Genomic DNA, 15,975 nt, shown 5'->3' with positions numbered 1-15,975 from the left:
CTTTGGGGTGCAAGGTTTAGCACATCCTCCACCTGGGAATAGTGGGGAGCTTTGAGAATTAACCCAGACAGAAATGCAGATGGGCATTTTTCAGTCCCTCCTGAGTTCCCATCTGGAGACCTCTTAAGTGCACGCTGAGTGCAACCCATTCTACAGAAGAGGAAGCTGGGGCTGTGGCAGGGCTGAAGCCAAGCTGAGGCTCAGACCCATGCTCTTCTGACTCCAGCCTGTGTTCTCAGCACCAAGGTAGAGGTTCTGGGCCCTGCCCTTCTGGAGCTCATAGCCTTCTAGGCTTTCAGCAAAACTTACCTAGGGCCCCACAATGCGAGAGATACATTGGTGATAAGCAGTCCCAGGTCATTTCCTCAGAGCTCCTGGTCCAGTGTCAGATAGTGACGGCTCAGATGGGTCAGGGTTGGGATGGGGAAGCTTGGTGCAACCTGGGAATCCAGGAGGGCTTCCCCTTAGGAACTGGTCACTTCTGAGACTCTCATTCTCTTCTGTCATTCTCTCCCAGTCTGCACTTCTCACCTGGATCTCCAAGACTGTTTCCCAATTTTTTCATTCTGTAAACACTCTCTCTAGTCTCCTTGAGTGTTTCTCTGTCTTTCTCTGTGAGTGCCCCTGTTTGTCCCTTGCTGTGCCTCTGTATCTCTCTGAATCAGTTATCTCTCTATCTGTGGGTCTCCTCCCATCTCTTCCCAGCTCCAAGCTTGTCTCTGCCTGTCTGAAGAAGTGTCCATGCAGGACCTTGAATACCAACCAGACTAAAAGCTTAGATTTTACCACAAAGGCAGCAGTTGAGACAGTTCAAGCAGGGAACTGGCATCACAGATCTGCACTTTAGAAAGTCCTGAGACTACTGTGGGCTGGAGGTCTAGAAAGGGCTGGGGCAGGGATGAAGCAGAGGTGGGAGATGGCATGGTTCCAGCATGAGGAAGGGATGAGGGTCTCCCAGGAGCATAGTGGTCAGAACCCTGGATTGGTAGCAGGTAAGAGGGAAGTGGGAAACAATGCCAGTCTCAGGGAAGTTAGCCACCCAGGAGAGGTGTCAAATTCCCTCTGTTTGTCTTTCGCCTTTACTGCCCCCTCTCTGATGTCACATTTTCCAGTCTGGTCAGAGGGTGAGGGCCTCCTTCCCCAGCAGGAAGTGCCCTTCAGTCCCCTGCCACCTGGGCTGGACCACCCAGCCTGGGGACCCTCAAACCCCACCCCACCCCCATATCATTAGCCCTCCCTACTCCTGCCCTGCCTCTGCTGACTAACCACAGGGGCAAAGGAGGAGATAAGGAAGGAGAATAATGCCAGAAAATAGGGTTTTAAAGTGTGCATTTAAATCTTCCTGAGAACAGAGAGAGAGATTGATTGTGAGTTGAGAGACAGATGGACAGAAATGGAAGGGTGGGGAAGGAAGCAGAAAAATGAAGAAATATGAGTATTGTGAGGCAGTACAATGGGACTGGAGATGGGTAGAAGAGAGAGAGAGGCTCAAAAACAAAGACCTGGGGAGGGTTGCTGAATCATTTGAAGCAAGTTATAGACATCATAATACTTCATCCCTAAATATCTCAGTGTTCATTTCATTATAGAGACATCATTCATATCATGATACCACTGTCACATCTAAGAAAATTAGTAATTCTATATGTCATATTCAGTTTATACTCAAATTTCCCATTTGTCCCAAACTATTACAGCATGGAAGGGCATGGACTGGAGATGAAGAAAGTCTCCCTCAATTTCCTCTTTTCATAAAATAGAGATCAGACTTGTATCTACCTCATAAGAAAATTAAATGAAGGCCCATGGCACTGTTGGTGGCATGCAATGAGCCCTCAATAAAATGTTAGCTATCAGTATTACTGTTATTTTTTGTTAATCCTCCGCACCCAAGGATATTTTTTCGATTGAATTCTATTTTTTTTTTTTTTTTTTTTTAGAGTGGAAGGGAGGGAGGAAGAGACACGTTGATTGGTTGCCTCCCGCAAGCGCCCCAACCAGGGCAGGGGATGGAACCTGCAACCCAGGTATGTGCCCTTAATCGGGAATTAAACCTGCAGCCCAACTAGGGAGGGCTATTTCTGTGGTTATTGTTTATTTTTTTAATGCTATTGTTATGATCGATGCTGCTCCAGAGCAGCCCCGGAATGTCCTCAAAGCCCTGGAAGGGGAGAACTCAAAGCCTGGTCAGGCCTCCCCTCCATCCCATCCCCCTCAGTCCCCCTGTGGATTGTGACGTAGGCAGACCAAGGGTCTGGCCGGAAATCCCCCTTCCTGTTGCAGATAAGCCTGGACCAGCCCAGCTGTACCCAAACCCTCCTCCCCACCTCCACCACCCATTTCGCAGAATGAGGTCCCCAAGATGGAGAACCTGTCCTCCAAGCCCCCTGTCCCACTCCCATCACCCCCCTGCATCCCCCATTGCCCAGCCTGCTGTTCCCCAAGCTTCTGTCCAAGTCCTAGCCATCCCTGCAGCAGGACAGCCCCAGCTACAGGAGGCAGGCGGCCATCCTGAGGGGGGAAGGCGAGAGGAGTGTAGCTCAGCCCCGCCCAGCCCCCTGCAACTCGACCTAGCTTCAACCCCCAGCTCTGACGTCTTGGAAAATTCCCCCCTGTCAGGCCCCCAGGGGAGGGGATGCATGGTATGAAATGGGGCTGAGACCCCCAGGTGGGGACAGAGGAACCCACCAGAGGTGAGCCATTATGAACTGGGGACTGGAGGTCTGGACTACTGGGTCTGAGGAAAAAGGGCTGAGGTCCCTCCTGGTCTGAGCAAAAAGGACACTGGAGGCCAAGATTCCAGGGTCCTGGGGAAGAAGGGAGCAGAGGGCTGAACTACTGTGTCAGAGAGACGCAAGGGCTGGGGCCCAGACTGCAGGGTCCCTAGTGTCCTCAGCTCACCCTGTGCCTTTCCTCGCCCCTGCCCAGAACATTCACAACAAGCATCCATGGACTTGTGGAAGTGGGATGAAGCATCACCACAGGAAGTGCCCCTGGGAAACACACTGTCAAGACTGGGTAGGTTTGTGGGGCTGAACAGTGTGGGGGGGGGGGGGTGCCCAGATGGGGGCCTCCGCTGACCCTGACCAGCCCGAATCTGATTGCCTGCAGAAGGAGCTGAGCTCGGCTTCTGTTTCCCTGAAGTGGCGCTCCAAGGGGACACACTGACAGAAGAGACATGCTGGAAAGGTGTTGTGAGCTGGGCCCCCTGGGTGCTGGGGAACGTTAGGTCTGAGGGAGGAAGGGGGCGTGCCTGGACTCCTGGGGTTTAGTGGGGAGAGGGCTTCGGGCTTGAACTCCTGAGGCTGAAAGAGGAGGGGGCTGGGTCCTGAGTCCTAGGTCTGCATGAGTAGGGGCGGGGGGTAATAGGGACTCCCAGTCGCCGACAAATAAAGACTACTGGGTGAGTGGTTGCGGGGGTGCTCTAGGCATTGCTCACACCCTTCCCTAAACTCAGCTACATCTTTACCCCTCGTAGGACTCCCACATTGGGACCAGAGCTCCGCGTCACCACACCCAGAAACTCCATGGGGGGCGGGTGAGTGTGTGCGGAGAGGCAGGGAAGGAGTCTGGGGTCTTCCACCATGGCTGAAGTTTAGCTTCCCTGACTTTTGCGGGGAGAATGGAGATAGGACTGGGGACGCTTGTGTCCTCCACGTGGCCTGGCCCAGATCCGGGAGCCAGGGGACTCCTGAGGGGGCCAGGGGGCGGGACAGCTGGCCTCCCCTCACTGCAGTCCGTTCCTCCTCGCAGAGCACGCCTCTCAGGCTCCTTCGTGGTCAGGAGACTGGATACAACGGGGATGCACCGGGTGGGACGCTTGGAGCCGAGTCCCGCCGGCGCTGGGCCCCGCCCCCTCCGCTGAGTCTCCGGGGGTCGCGGGCCACCACACTACCATCTCCGCGGGCGGGACCCACTCGTGGACGCGCGCCCCAACCACAGCGAGCTCCCCCGGCCGGGACTGTCGCTTTGGCTCCAACGGCGCCGCATACTGGAGCCAGGGCCTCCGCGCGGAGGGGCGCGCCGACTCCATTCCCTGGGGCGGGCCTGGGGGCTCTGACTGTCCCACCTCCTGGGACTCGGGGCTGCATACGGCTTGCCCCACCTCTTCCAAGGAGCACCAGAGTTCCGATCTCACCGCTTCCTCCGAACCGAAGCAGCAGTTGGACCGCGCAAGTTTGGCTCGTTACCCCAAAACTAACCACCGAGGTGAGAGGTCCGGAGACTTGGTCTGCAGGGAGCGAAGCTGGAGTCTAGGGAGGCGGGCCTGGACGCCGAAGGGGGTGGGACCCGGAAACTGGCGGAGAGGGCGGGACTTAGGTGCCTAAGCCCGCACTCCGGAGTCCAAGGTAGTCAGTCTTCTAGGGAGCAAGGGACGATGACCTGAGCTCCTGAATCAGGCGACAGGGAAGACAGGAGGGTCTGGATGCCGAGGTCTCAGAGCGGGCAGCCAAACTCCCAAATCTCCGAGATGGGGCCTGAGGCTGACTCTTGGATCCCTTATATGGAGGGATTTGGACTCGCTGGTCCCCAAGGAGGAGGGGATCCGGACTCCTAGGTCCCGATTGGGGAAGCCTGGACCCTTGGATCTTCGAGGTGAAGGACCCCAGACTCCTGGGTCATCGAAATGACCTGGACCAGGGCCAGAAAACCTGAGTATTCACCTGCCGCCCCCCGCAGGTCCCATTCAGCTCTGGCAGTTCCTCCTGGAGCTGCTCCAAGACGAGGCGCGTAGCAGCTGCATCCGCTGGACAGGCAACAGCCTCGAGTTCCAACTGTGCGACCCCAAAGAGGTGGGGCAGCCACCAGCCCCGTCCAGTCCGGCCCTAGTCTCTTCTAGTTTAACTCAGCACCACCATTCATTTTGCCTCGCCCTTGGTCCGCCCAGCATGCCCTCACCTCAACCGCACTCTGCCCTACCTAACCTGTGTCCGGACTTTACGGAACCCTGCCCATCTATTGCTAAGCCCTCCCGCTCCCACCTTCTCTGACTAAGCCCGGCCTTCGCCCTAGGTGGCGCGACTGTGGGGTGAGCGCAAGAGAAAACCCGGCATGAATTACGAGAAGCTGAGCCGAGGCCTGCGTTACTACTACCGCCGGGACATCGTGCGAAAGAGCGGTGGGCGCAAGTACACGTACCGCTTTGGGGGCCGCGTGCCCGGCCTAGCTTATCCAGACAACGCTGGGGTTAGGGTCCGACAGGGAGCAGCAACCCAATAAAAATATCCGGTCAAACTTCCTTGGTGTGCTGTCTGCATCCTTCTTAATGATACTGACTAGGCCCCTAGACCCGCTGGGGAGCCTGTGTGCACCCTCACCCACCAAACCCCTCCCACACGTGACCAAAATAGACCCAGACCTAGAGGACTTACTGTGTGCTCAATGTGTGATGAGGCATGCAAAGGATTCTAACTCAGTACCCCCACAGGCTCTACTGTGTGCCTGCCCTGTGCTGGAACTTGTAAAGAAATCAGACCCAATCACTAACTTGTGATTTTTCCTACTCTGTCCCCCTTGAAAAGAGGACTGGGGCTACAAAAAGGGCTTACTGTGTGCTCTCACAATGTTAGGGACTGGCAAGGAATTAGACCTAGTGCTTACCACCACCTCCCGCCTCCCCCTCTCCCCCAAGCCACCTACTCTTTCCCCACCCAAGCTGGGGAACATAGAACTCAGACCTAGACTCCAAGAAGAGCCTGCCCATTCTGGGAACCACTGAGCCCCTAAAGAGAGCTTTCTGAGTGGTCCTGTGGAGAATGCTGGTGATACAACAGTGACTAAGGCAACTCTGGACCCTGCCCTTAAGGGAGACAGACTCATCACCAGACAGGGACAGCCCAGAGTGGTCAGAGCTTGGATAGGAAAACTCCAGGGTATGGAGGGATCCAAAAGGAGGAACCTTACCTTGCCTGGGGAAGAGGAGGTCAGGAAAGGCTTCCAGGAGGGAAAAAACAGCTGATTTTAGAAGTCAGGCAAAGAATGTTCCAGGCAGAAGAAGCAGCATGGACAGAGGCCTGGAGGTAGGAGATCTCATAGCACTGTTCAATGAACTGAAATCACTGTGGTTGGAGAGAGGACCCTGGGTCAGTTCACAAAGAATCTGTGGGGCCATGCTAAGGCGCCTGGATTTTGTCCTGAGGTCACAGGGGAACCATAGAGAGGTTAATCATGGAAAGGATTTGGGCTTTAGGAAGATTTTGTTGAAGGGAGTGAATAAAGGCATATAAACAGGTAGTTCCACAAAGAATTACAATGTTGATGAACACAGAATATAAGAAGCCCCTGACCCAGTAAGGCCTGGGCACTGCACCCAACACAGTATATGGGAGGGTTTGGAGGCCAGACCAAGAGGAGGATGAAAGCAGTTCTTTCCCACAGCTCCTTTGTCCAGTCCCCATTAGGCGCTTTATTCACACAAGAAATTCACTCTTTCAACAAATATTTATAGTGTACCTCCTATGTGCCAGGTGATATTTCAGGTGCTGGAGATACAATGGTGAATAAGACAAAAATTGCTCCTTTACGATCTTCTATTACATTGAGGAAAACAAAAGAAGGTAAACACAATAAAAGGATGTCATGTCTGAGAGGATAAGTGCTATGGAGAAATAAAGTAGAGAAGGGAGATAGAGGCTGACAAGATGGCAGTTTCAAATGTTTAGTCCAGTGATGGCGAACCTTTTGAGCTTGGCGTGTCAGCATTTTGAAAAACCCTAACTTAACTCTGGTGCCGTGTCACATATAGAAAGTTTTTGATATTTGCAACCATAGTAAAACAAAGACTTAAATTTTTGATATTTATTTTATATATTTAAATGCCATTTAACAAAGAAAAATCAACCAAAAAAATGAGTTCGAGTGTCACCTCTGACACGCGTGTCAGAGGTTCACCATCACTGCTCTAGGGAGAGTCTACCTAGAACCAGGTCACATTTTGATTCCGGGTCAGGGCACATGCCCAGGTTTAGGTCTCAATCCCCAGTGGAGGGCGTGCAGGAAGCAGCCTCTCTATGATTCTCTCTCACCATTGATGTTTCTACCTCTCTTTCCCTCTCCCTTCCTCTCTGATATTAATAAAAATATTTTTTAAAATAATTCTTATCTTTTTTTTTCATTATGCGTGCATGAGAACTCTCCCTTCAGGATTTTCCAACTCCATTTTGAATAAGGTTTTTTCAGTTTTTACAGAGATGAGGGTAAAAAGGGGGGCCCAACTGTGTAGGTCATTTGTAAGGACTTTTGCTTTAGACTAAAACTCAGACCAGACACCAGGGTAGGGTTCTAAGTTAAGGAAGGGGAATGATCTGACAGGTGTTAGCAGGGTCCCTCTGGCTGAGTGGACTTGACTGTGGAGGGCAGTAGGGAAGCCAGGGAGTGGGCTACTGTAATAGTCCAGGCTGGAGGTGCTGGTGACTTGAACCAGATGGCAGAAGATTCTGAGTATATTTTTAAAGGCAGAGCCAACAGGATTTCTAGATAGATCAGCTATAAGGCGTGAGAGAAAGATAGAGGAGTCAAGGGCAACTGTCCAGAAGAATAGAGTTGCCAATTTCCCAGATGGACCGATTTCTGCCAGATCCTTCACAGAACCCAGTTTTAATTCTTACCCCCTTCTCTCCGTGATGCAGGACTGATTTCTGAGTCCTCAGCCACCCAAATCTTTCTGGGGTTTGGAAGTGGAGTCCTGGCATTCCTCTTAACATGACAAATGACCCTGCGAGAAAGGCTGGTTCTTTTTCAATACCCCAACAATTGACCTCAAATAATCATAAAGAGGGTATGGGTTGTCTTTTGTTCAAGGATGCATCCCCAACCCTTACAAAAGTACCTGGCATTCAACAAATAAAACTTGCACGAAAAGGGTACTTCCGCTTGGGTCTTTTCCCAGGCCCACTCTCGAGCCAGCACCAGGACCCAGACAGAATTTCTTTCTCCAGGTAAAGCCAAGGAAGTGATGAGAACCTGTCACTAGCCGGTGCAAGTTCATGATTGGGCCTGGAGTGTTGATGAACAGCTATCAGCCCAATAGAAGACTGGGGCTCTCATGAATGGGCGTAGTCTTACTTGGCCTCAGGGACCGCCTTTCCGAGGGCGCTCTAGCCGGGGGAAAGACTCACCTATCCCGTCGGCTTCCGGCCCGTTTTAATTCCGCTTCCGGTCAGACGGAGGAGTCTCTTAGCTGAGGTCACATTGAGCTGCGAGCGGCTTCAGGGGCGTCTTTAGGTGAGTGCCGAGGGTTCGGGTGCCCGGCATCTCACCCTGGGGGACTGAGGAACCGGATCCTAGCTTCCCCGAGAACGAGGTGAGGTTTCCGGACGGCGGCGTTCGGCCTCCTGCGGGGGCCTGGGGTTCTGTTGGGTTAGTAGTCATAGCTAACGTTTAGTTCTCCCTTAATGCCGGGCAACATTCCAAGTGACTTATATTAATTCATTTAGTCCTCCCCCTTCTCCCCAGCCTGTAATTGTCCCTTTTGACAGCGAGGCAACGGAGGCTCAGAGGTCTTAAGCTGCTTAGCCAGCGACCATGATTTGGACTCAGTGGTTTGGACGGCGGTGCCCTTAATCCCCGGGCCACAGGCGTGGGTCCCCGCAGTTTGCCAGGGCCGCAGCCTAGCGCCCTGGTGTCTGGCCCCTCCTCTCCCCTTGGGCGTTGGAGGGGTCACAGTGTCATCCGGACCCACCCTCACCCAAATAGCGGGTCAAGATCTCGTCCCATTTTACTGTTCCGACCCATCTGTGTCCCAGCCGCTGGTGTTCTACACCGGCCTCCTTCCCCAGGCTGCTCTGGCGTCCAGATCCCTACACTGCCTTGGATCGCTTCAGTTTAATACCGGCTTGCTCACCTCGGCTAAACCCACGACTCCTCGAAATCTCTGGAATAGAGGCAGTTTCTCTCAGGCTCCCCGGTGAAAGCTGTGTGTTGCCTCATAAGAGACATTGTACCAGAGGTTTTTTAACCCTGTGTCTACAGAGTCTATAGAATTCAAGGGGTTCTAGTACTCCAGTGAGGGGAAATTACGTCTGCATTTTTACTAACCTCTAATTGAAATATAGCATTTGCTTCTGTTAGGCATGGAGGCAGCAACCTCAGGAATGTTAGCAATCAAATGGTTGCAGATAGCACAAAATATTTTTACTCATGATTACTTCAAAACTGTAGTGGTTAATAAAACCTCAGCTACATATAGTAGTTATCGTTGTGAGCCCATGCAATTTTTTTAAAAAATTTTTTTTATTGATTTCAGAGAGGAAGGAAGAGGGAGAGATAGAAACATCCTGATGAAAGAGAATCATTGATCGGCTGCCTCCTGCACGCCCCCTACTGGGGATGGAGCAGGCAACCCAGGCATGTGCCCTTGACCTGAATCGAACCTGGGACCCTTTAGTCCACAGGCCGGTGCTCTATCCACTGAGCCAAACCAGTCAGGGCTGTGCAATTTTTTAATGCACTTAAACATGTGCTAAGAAAAGGATCACTAGACCCCTCTGAAGAGTTCGTGGCACCAAAGACATTAAGAATCTCTTCATTGTACATTATGTTAATGATTGAGTGCAGTTCCACTATTTTATACTGTGTGACCTTGAGAAGTCATTTAGACACTTGTCTGAGAAACGGTGACAGTAATAGTTCTTACCTTTTATTAGACTGGCTGCAGCGGTAAAGCTGTAAGAGTGTAGGACAGCACCTGGCCGGTAGTAAACGCTCAATGCCTGTTAGCTAGTGTTATTTTGTGACAGATGAGGCCTAATTTTACCAAGGAGTTGCCCCTCCCTCCAAACCTTGCTGTGACTTACACATTTAGACGTATGGATTTGCTCTGTCCTTCACATCTGTGTGTGTACGTTGACAGGGAGGGGGTAGTGTAGTGATGGCGAACCTTTTGAGCTCGGCGTGTCAGCATTTTGAAAAACCCTAACTTAACTCTGGTGCCGTGTTACATATAGAAGTTTTTTGATATTTGCAACCATAGTAAAACAAAGACTTATATTTTTGATATTTATTTTATATATTTAAATGCCATTTAACAAAGAAAAATCAACCAAAAAAATGAGTTCGTGTGTCACCTCTGACACACGTGTCATAGGTTCGCCATCACTGAGGTAGTGGCTTATTCACACCCAGCCCATCTTCTGTATCTGGGTCCCCATTGGGCCTGGGTGGGCTGACAGGTTCAGGCCCTATACAACCCCTGCTAACACCAATTCTCTTTGCCTCTAGGAATCAGCAACATGGCAGAAGACATCAAGACCAAAATCAAGAACTACCGGACTGCTCCTTTTGACAGCCGCTTCCCCAACCAGAACCAGACCAGGAACTGTTGGCAGAACTACCTGGGTAAGCAGGTCATGGTGGTGGGGGAATGCAGCTCTTCCCCTGTTTCCATACCTGAAGTTGCTCACCTCTTGCCTCCTTGGGGACCCACGAATCTCAAGCCTTTTTTATTTATGGACATCCTACCTCACAGGACCTAGGCCCCTTATCAACTATGTTCAAGGTCTGGGCCAGTGCCACAAACTTTGGTTCCTACAATGACTTTTTTTAAAGATTTATTTGGGGCCATGGCTTGGGTAGCTCAGTTGGTTAGAGCATCTTCCTGATATGCCAAGGTTGTGGGTTCGATCCTTGGTCAGGCACATACAAGAAGCAACAAATGAATGCATAAACAAGTGGAACAACAAATTGATGTTTCTCTCTCTCTCCCTCTCTGTCTCTCAAATCAATTTTAAAAATAAGATGTGAGTGTGTGTGTGTATGTGTGTTATGGAACATACATATGGGAAGTACAGAAAACATAATGTACAGGTAAATGAATAATTCTAAAGTGAACCCCTGTGTAACTATAACCTGGATAAAAAAAGTAGATGTTGCCTGAACTCTGAACTCTCCTGCCTACTGCACATCCTGTATTGAGCACAACACCCTATTCTCCCCAGTAGAGATGTAACCCCACTGACTTAAGGCAACCACATTTTGGTTTTCTCATCACGTTTAGGTTTGCCTTTGTGACCTTTATAAATATTGTATGTATTCTTTTGTGTTGAATTTTTTTTAAGTCAACAGTTTTGAAGTTTCAGCTGTGCTATGACATGTAGTTTGCTCATTTTCATTGCTGTAAAGTTTTCCACACTTTATTCATGGTCACTTGTGTGGTTTCCAGGTTGGGACTCTTAGGAGTAATGCTGCTATATACATTCTTGTAGGTGTAATCTGATGTCCATGTGAATGCTTTTCTCTCTAAGGAATGTGCCCAGAAGTGGAATACCTGGATTGATTTTTTTAAAATTAATTGCTTACATTTACTTATTTTTTCATTGATTAGAGAGAGAGAAATATCAATTCATTGTTCCACTTATTTATGCATTCATTGGTTGATTCTTTTTTTTTTTTAATTTATTTCCAAGGATGCTTTATTTTTTTATTTTTATTTTTTTATATATTTTATTGATTTTTTACAGAGAGGAAGGGAGAGAGATAGAGAGTTAGACACATCGATGAGAGAGAAACATCGACCAGCTGCCTCCTGCATATCTCCTACTGGGGATGTGCCCGCAACCCAGGTACATGCCCTTGACCGGAATCGAACCTGGGACCTTTCATTCTGCAGGCCGACGCTCTATCCACTGAGCCAAACCGGTTTCGGCAATTTGGTTGATTCTTGTATGTGCCCTGACCAGGGATCGAACCTGCAATCTGGTGTATCTGGACACTGTTCTAACCAACTCAGTTACCTGGCCAAGGCTAATTAATTGCTTACTTTCAAAAAAAGTGTATTTTTATTGATTTTTAAAGAGAGAGGAAAGGAGAGAGATAGAGAGATAGAAACATTGATGAGAGAGAATCGTTGATTGGCTGCATCCTGCACGCCCCCCACTGGGGATCGAGCCCACAACCCGGGCATGTGCCCTTGGCCAGAATCGAACCTGGGACTCTTTAGTCCGCAGGCTGACACTCTATCCACTGAGCCAAACTGGCTAGGGTTTAATTGCTTACTTTTAAAAACCAGATTATCCCATGCCTGTCTTCCTCTCTCAGACTAGCATTTTAGCATCAAGACTATCTTCCCCTTCCTTTGCCCTGGTTCTGGATTTCCATTATCCCTGCACATGCCCTTCATATTGCCCCATCAGTCCTGACCCCAGAGTTTTGTATTTAGCAAATAACTTATTTATTTATTTATTTATTTATTTATTGTTGATCCTCACCCAAGGATATTTTCCCATTGATTTTTAGAGAGAATGGAAGGGAAGGGAAAAGACAGAGAGTGAGAAACATTGATTGGTTGCCTCCCATACGTGCCCCAACCAGGAACAGGGATAGAACCTGCAATCGAGCTACATGCCCTTGACTGGAATCGAACCCGGGACCCTTCAGTCCATGGGCCAGTGCTCTTACCCACTGAGTGAAATCTCCTAGGGCCTGACCCCAGAGATTTCCAGTTAAACAGCAGTTCTCCAGAGGTTGCAAAGTCAACTTAGTGAGTTATATCTAACCCTTTTCAGTGCACTTGTAAGGGTATACATTCTTTGTAAAATTGTGTGTGTGTGTGTGTGTGTGTGTGTGTATCTGGTAAAAGGGTATTTCTATGAGTTTTGTTAAAAAATGTGTTCCAGTCCTGGCTGGTTTGGCTCAGTGGATAGAGCATTGGCCTGCGGACTGAAGGGTCCCAGGTTCAATTTCAATCAAGGGCATATGCCCAGGTTGAGGGCTCCATCCCCAGTAGGGGACGTGCAGGAGGCAGCAGATCAATGATTCTCTCTCATCATTGATGTTTCTATCTCTCTCTCCCTCTCCTTCCCTCTCTGAAATCAACAAAAGTTTTTTTTTTAAAAAAGTGTCCTAGTCCTTTGGGCTGAACCTGAACCCCTTTTTTCACAGACTTCCACCGCTGTGAGAAGGCAATGACTGCTAAAGGGGGCGATGTCTCTGTGTGTGAATGGTACCGGCGTGTGTACAAGTCCCTGTGCCCCATATCCTGGGTAAGTGATTCCTGCTGGGGCCCTTGGGATACAGGGGTGGGGTCTTAGGAGAGGGAAGTTTGGTGACTTGGTGGGAGGTCAGCTGCAAGAGGCAGAGGGAAGACAGGGCATTGCACTGTCCGTGGGACTTGACCTTTTCTTCCTAGAATTGCCTTCCTTTTCTTCTTTCACTGATACACTCAATAAGTCAGGGCTCTCAGTCAAGGTGACCAGAGCTGTCTTCTTGCTAAATCCATCTTGCTCACGCACTCTGTAGATACATACTCACTGCTGGGTTCCTGTCCCTGTGGAGCTCACCATTTTGTGCAATCCTGTCCTTTTTTATCATGAGCATTTTCAAATATACATAAAAGTAGGATAATTCAGTGACCACCAAATATACCCATTACCCAAATTAAATAATGTCAAAACTTCCCCACATTTCCTTCATCTATCCCTCTTCTTTTTCTTCTTTCTTTTGTCGCTGAAGTATTTTGAAGTGAATCCCAGCATATCATTTCACCCCTCCTACTTTAATGTGTATCTCTAAAAAATATGGACACTAAGGCAGTCAGTCCTTTTAGCCCTGATAACTTAAATTCTTTATTTTAATTAATTTGTTTTTATGATTTTAGAGTGATGGAGAGAGAGAAACATCAATTGGCTGCCTCCTGCATGCCCCCTACAAGAGATTGAGCCTGCAACCCAGTCATGTGCCCTGACCGGAATGGAACTGGCAAACTTTTGGTTCATGGGTCTGAGCTCAACCAACTGAGCCACACTGGACAGGGCTAATTTTATTGATTATTTGAGGGTGGGGGAGAAAGATGGGAGTGGGGGGATCAGTTTGTTGTTCCACTTATTTATGCATTCATTGGTTGCTTGTTGTGTGTGCCCTGTCTGGAGATTGAACAACATTAGCACTTGATGGCCTCTTTATGCTTTAAAATTGTGCTAATTGTCCATTTTGCCAACAACAAAAGCAAAAACAAAAATATTTACAGCACGCCCTGGCCAGTTTGGCTCAGTGGATAGAGCGTCGGCCTTTCAACGGAAGGGCCCCGGGTTTGATTCCAGTCAAGGGCATATGACTGGGTTGTGGGCTCCATCCCCAGTAGGGGGCGTGCAGGAGGCAGCCAGTCAGTGATTCTCTCTCATCATTGATGTTTCTATCTCTGTCCCTCTCCCTTCCTCTCTGAAATCATTAAAAATAAAAACATTTTAAAAAGCAAAATATATATATATTCACAGCAAAATTTCCTGAGATGTTAACAAGCAGTGATGTTTAGGGGTAAAGTGACTCACATTCTCTCCTTTGTTTATGGCCTGAGAGATGCTTCTTTTCATGCTGATACATCAGCATGAAAGGGTTGTCAGAACTGAAGTTTTTGTTCAACATTATATCTGTGAACAACTTGGTTGAGAACCGAATTGTTTGACTACATCTGTGATTAACACTAGTATCCTACTCTTTATTCCACTTGGCATATTTTTGCACTTGACTATGTCTTGGAGATCTATTTGTGCTGGAGCATAGATCAGCCTTACTTTAAATTAAGAAGTCCACCCATCTGGTTTCCCCATAGAGGAAGGGAGTAACAATGGGAATAACACTGGCTTTCTTTCCACAGGTTTCAGCCTGGGATGACCGCCGGGCAGAAGGCACGTTTCCTGGGAAGATCTGAACTGGGCATCCTCCATCCTTTTCCCAGGGTCGTGAAGAGGGGCCTGGGTACATCCCACCCTAGAATCCTGAATCATGGCTTAACTAATAATAAATACTTGTTGGAAAAATGTAAGACTGTGTGTGTGTAAAAGAGCTGGATTACTGGGCAAGAACCTAGGTTGGAAATAGTACCTGGACAAGTAAGAGGGGCTTCAGAGTGAGTATTTTTTAATTTTGTTTTGTTTTTAATTTTGTTCTTTCAAAATTTGTCCACCTTCTCTGTGCCAGACAATAGAATGAATGAAATAGCCTTAAGCACCTGTATATGCTGAAGTTTATGTGTATGTTCCCTTAATTGTCAGATAATTTTTAAAACTTTTCTTAGGTGATGAAAATCTACACTAATAAAAGAGAAACATGCAAATTGGTGTCACTCTGCTACCCCCACCAGCCAATCAGAGCGACTATGCAAATTAACCCAACAAAGATGGCGGTTAATTTGCATACACAGGCATAAAGCAAAGACTAAAGACACGAGGCTTGGCTTCTCCCTTGTGGCTGGACCAAAGGCCTGGGTCCCGGGTGCCGGAGGAAAACCGGTGCCAGCAGCCCGGGGAAGGAAGGCCTATTGCGTGAATCTTCATGCAACAGGCTTCTATTAGTATAATAAAAACACATATGTGCCTGGCTGGTGTGGCTCAATGGTTGAGTATTGATCTATGAACCAGGAGGACATGGTTCAATTCCCAGTCAGAGCACATGCCTGGGTGTGCAGGAGGCAGCTGATGAATGATTCTCTTTCATCATTGATGTTTCTATCTCCCTCTCCCTTTCTGAAATAAAAAACATATTATTAAAAAAATAAAAGAAAAGAAACGGTGAAAATTTCAAATGAAACATGACATCCAGTGGAAAGTCAAGATGTAGGACTTCCCTCACCCCAATCACCTAATTCTGCCCAGAGGCTGCCACCAATAGCAGTTTCCCATGCTTTCCTCTAGAGATAGCCCATACATCTAGGAGTGTTTATAAATACATTTGTAAGTGTTGCTATTATTAATCATTTTTATTGTTATTGTTAACAAGGAGCTTATAATCTAAGCATGCTCTAGGAGAGCAGCTTTCCACTCTCTGATGGCAGCCCACAGGAACGTACATTCCCAATACACGCATGCACAGCACATAACCATGCACATAACGGAAACAAGCTTTCATGGAACAGTGCTTGCCCTTTCTACGGAAACGTGTCCTGATGTTTTTCATTGTTTCACACCCATGAAGTTGATTTGTGACACACCACTGTGGGGAGCTCTGGAGAACATCGTTCTGTCTCCACCCACTCCCACTTCAACC

The 15,975-nt window shown here is 48.6% G+C and overlaps 2 protein-coding genes across 4 annotated transcripts; both read left to right on the top strand.

Annotated features, from left to right (window-relative positions):
- Positions 1–2,948: 2,948 nt before the first annotated feature.
- ETV2 (ETS variant transcription factor 2) lies at positions 2,949–5,223 on the top strand. 2 transcript variants are annotated; one of them, XM_070398118.1, is made up of 6 exons: positions 2,949–3,018; positions 3,112–3,189; positions 3,479–3,538; positions 3,754–4,209; positions 4,681–4,793; positions 5,014–5,223. In XM_070398118.1, exons 1-6 carry the CDS (start codon positions 2,949–2,951, stop codon positions 5,218–5,220), a joined length of 984 nt encoding a protein of 327 aa, XP_070254219.1. In that variant the 3' UTR covers positions 5,221–5,223. The 2 variants fall into 2 exon arrangements, with proteins under 2 accessions (XP_070254219.1, XP_070254218.1); XM_070398117.1 differs by having other exon boundaries at positions 3,458–3,538.
- Positions 5,224–8,116: 2,893 nt separating this feature from the next.
- Positions 8,117–14,755, top strand: COX6B1 (cytochrome c oxidase subunit 6B1). 2 transcript variants are annotated; one of them, XM_070398271.1, is made up of 4 exons: positions 8,117–8,223; positions 10,219–10,335; positions 12,877–12,977; positions 14,588–14,755. In XM_070398271.1, the coding sequence occupies exons 2-4, from the start codon at positions 10,230–10,232 to the stop codon at positions 14,639–14,641; spliced, it is 261 nt and encodes an 86-aa protein (XP_070254372.1). In that variant the 5' UTR covers positions 8,117–8,223; positions 10,219–10,229; the 3' UTR covers positions 14,642–14,755. The 2 variants fall into 2 exon arrangements, with proteins under 2 accessions (XP_070254372.1, XP_070254371.1); XM_070398270.1 differs by having other exon boundaries at positions 8,161–8,302.
- The last annotated feature ends 1,220 nt before the right edge of the window (positions 14,756–15,975 follow it).

Source organism: Myotis yumanensis, unplaced genomic scaffold (genome assembly GCF_028538775.1).
Source record: "Myotis yumanensis isolate MYYU_CA2020_CCGP unplaced genomic scaffold, mMyoYum1.0.hap1 SCAF_18, whole genome shotgun sequence".
Lineage (NCBI taxonomy): Eukaryota > Metazoa > Chordata > Mammalia > Chiroptera > Vespertilionidae > Myotis > Myotis yumanensis.
This window is presented reverse-complemented; position numbering and strand designations above follow the sequence as displayed.

Coding starts and splice junctions, on each gene's coding strand:
- ETV2 (XM_070398117.1), top strand. CDS start 2,949: ATGGACTTGTGGAAGTGGGATGAAGCATCACCACAGGAAGTGCCCCTG. Junction 3,190..3,457: donor AGAAGAGACATGCTGGAAAG/GTGTTGTGAGCT, acceptor CCCTAAACTCAG/CTACATCTTTACCCCTCGTA. Junction 4,794..5,013: donor AACTGTGCGACCCCAAAGAG/GTGGGGCAGCCA, acceptor CCTTCGCCCTAG/GTGGCGCGACTGTGGGGTGA.
- COX6B1 (XM_070398271.1), top strand. CDS start 10,230: ATGGCAGAAGACATCAAGACCAAAATCAAGAACTACCGGACTGCTCCT. Junction 10,336..12,876: donor CTGTTGGCAGAACTACCTGG/GTAAGCAGGTCA, acceptor CTTTTTTCACAG/ACTTCCACCGCTGTGAGAAG. Junction 12,978..14,587: donor CCCTGTGCCCCATATCCTGG/GTAAGTGATTCC, acceptor TTCTTTCCACAG/GTTTCAGCCTGGGATGACCG.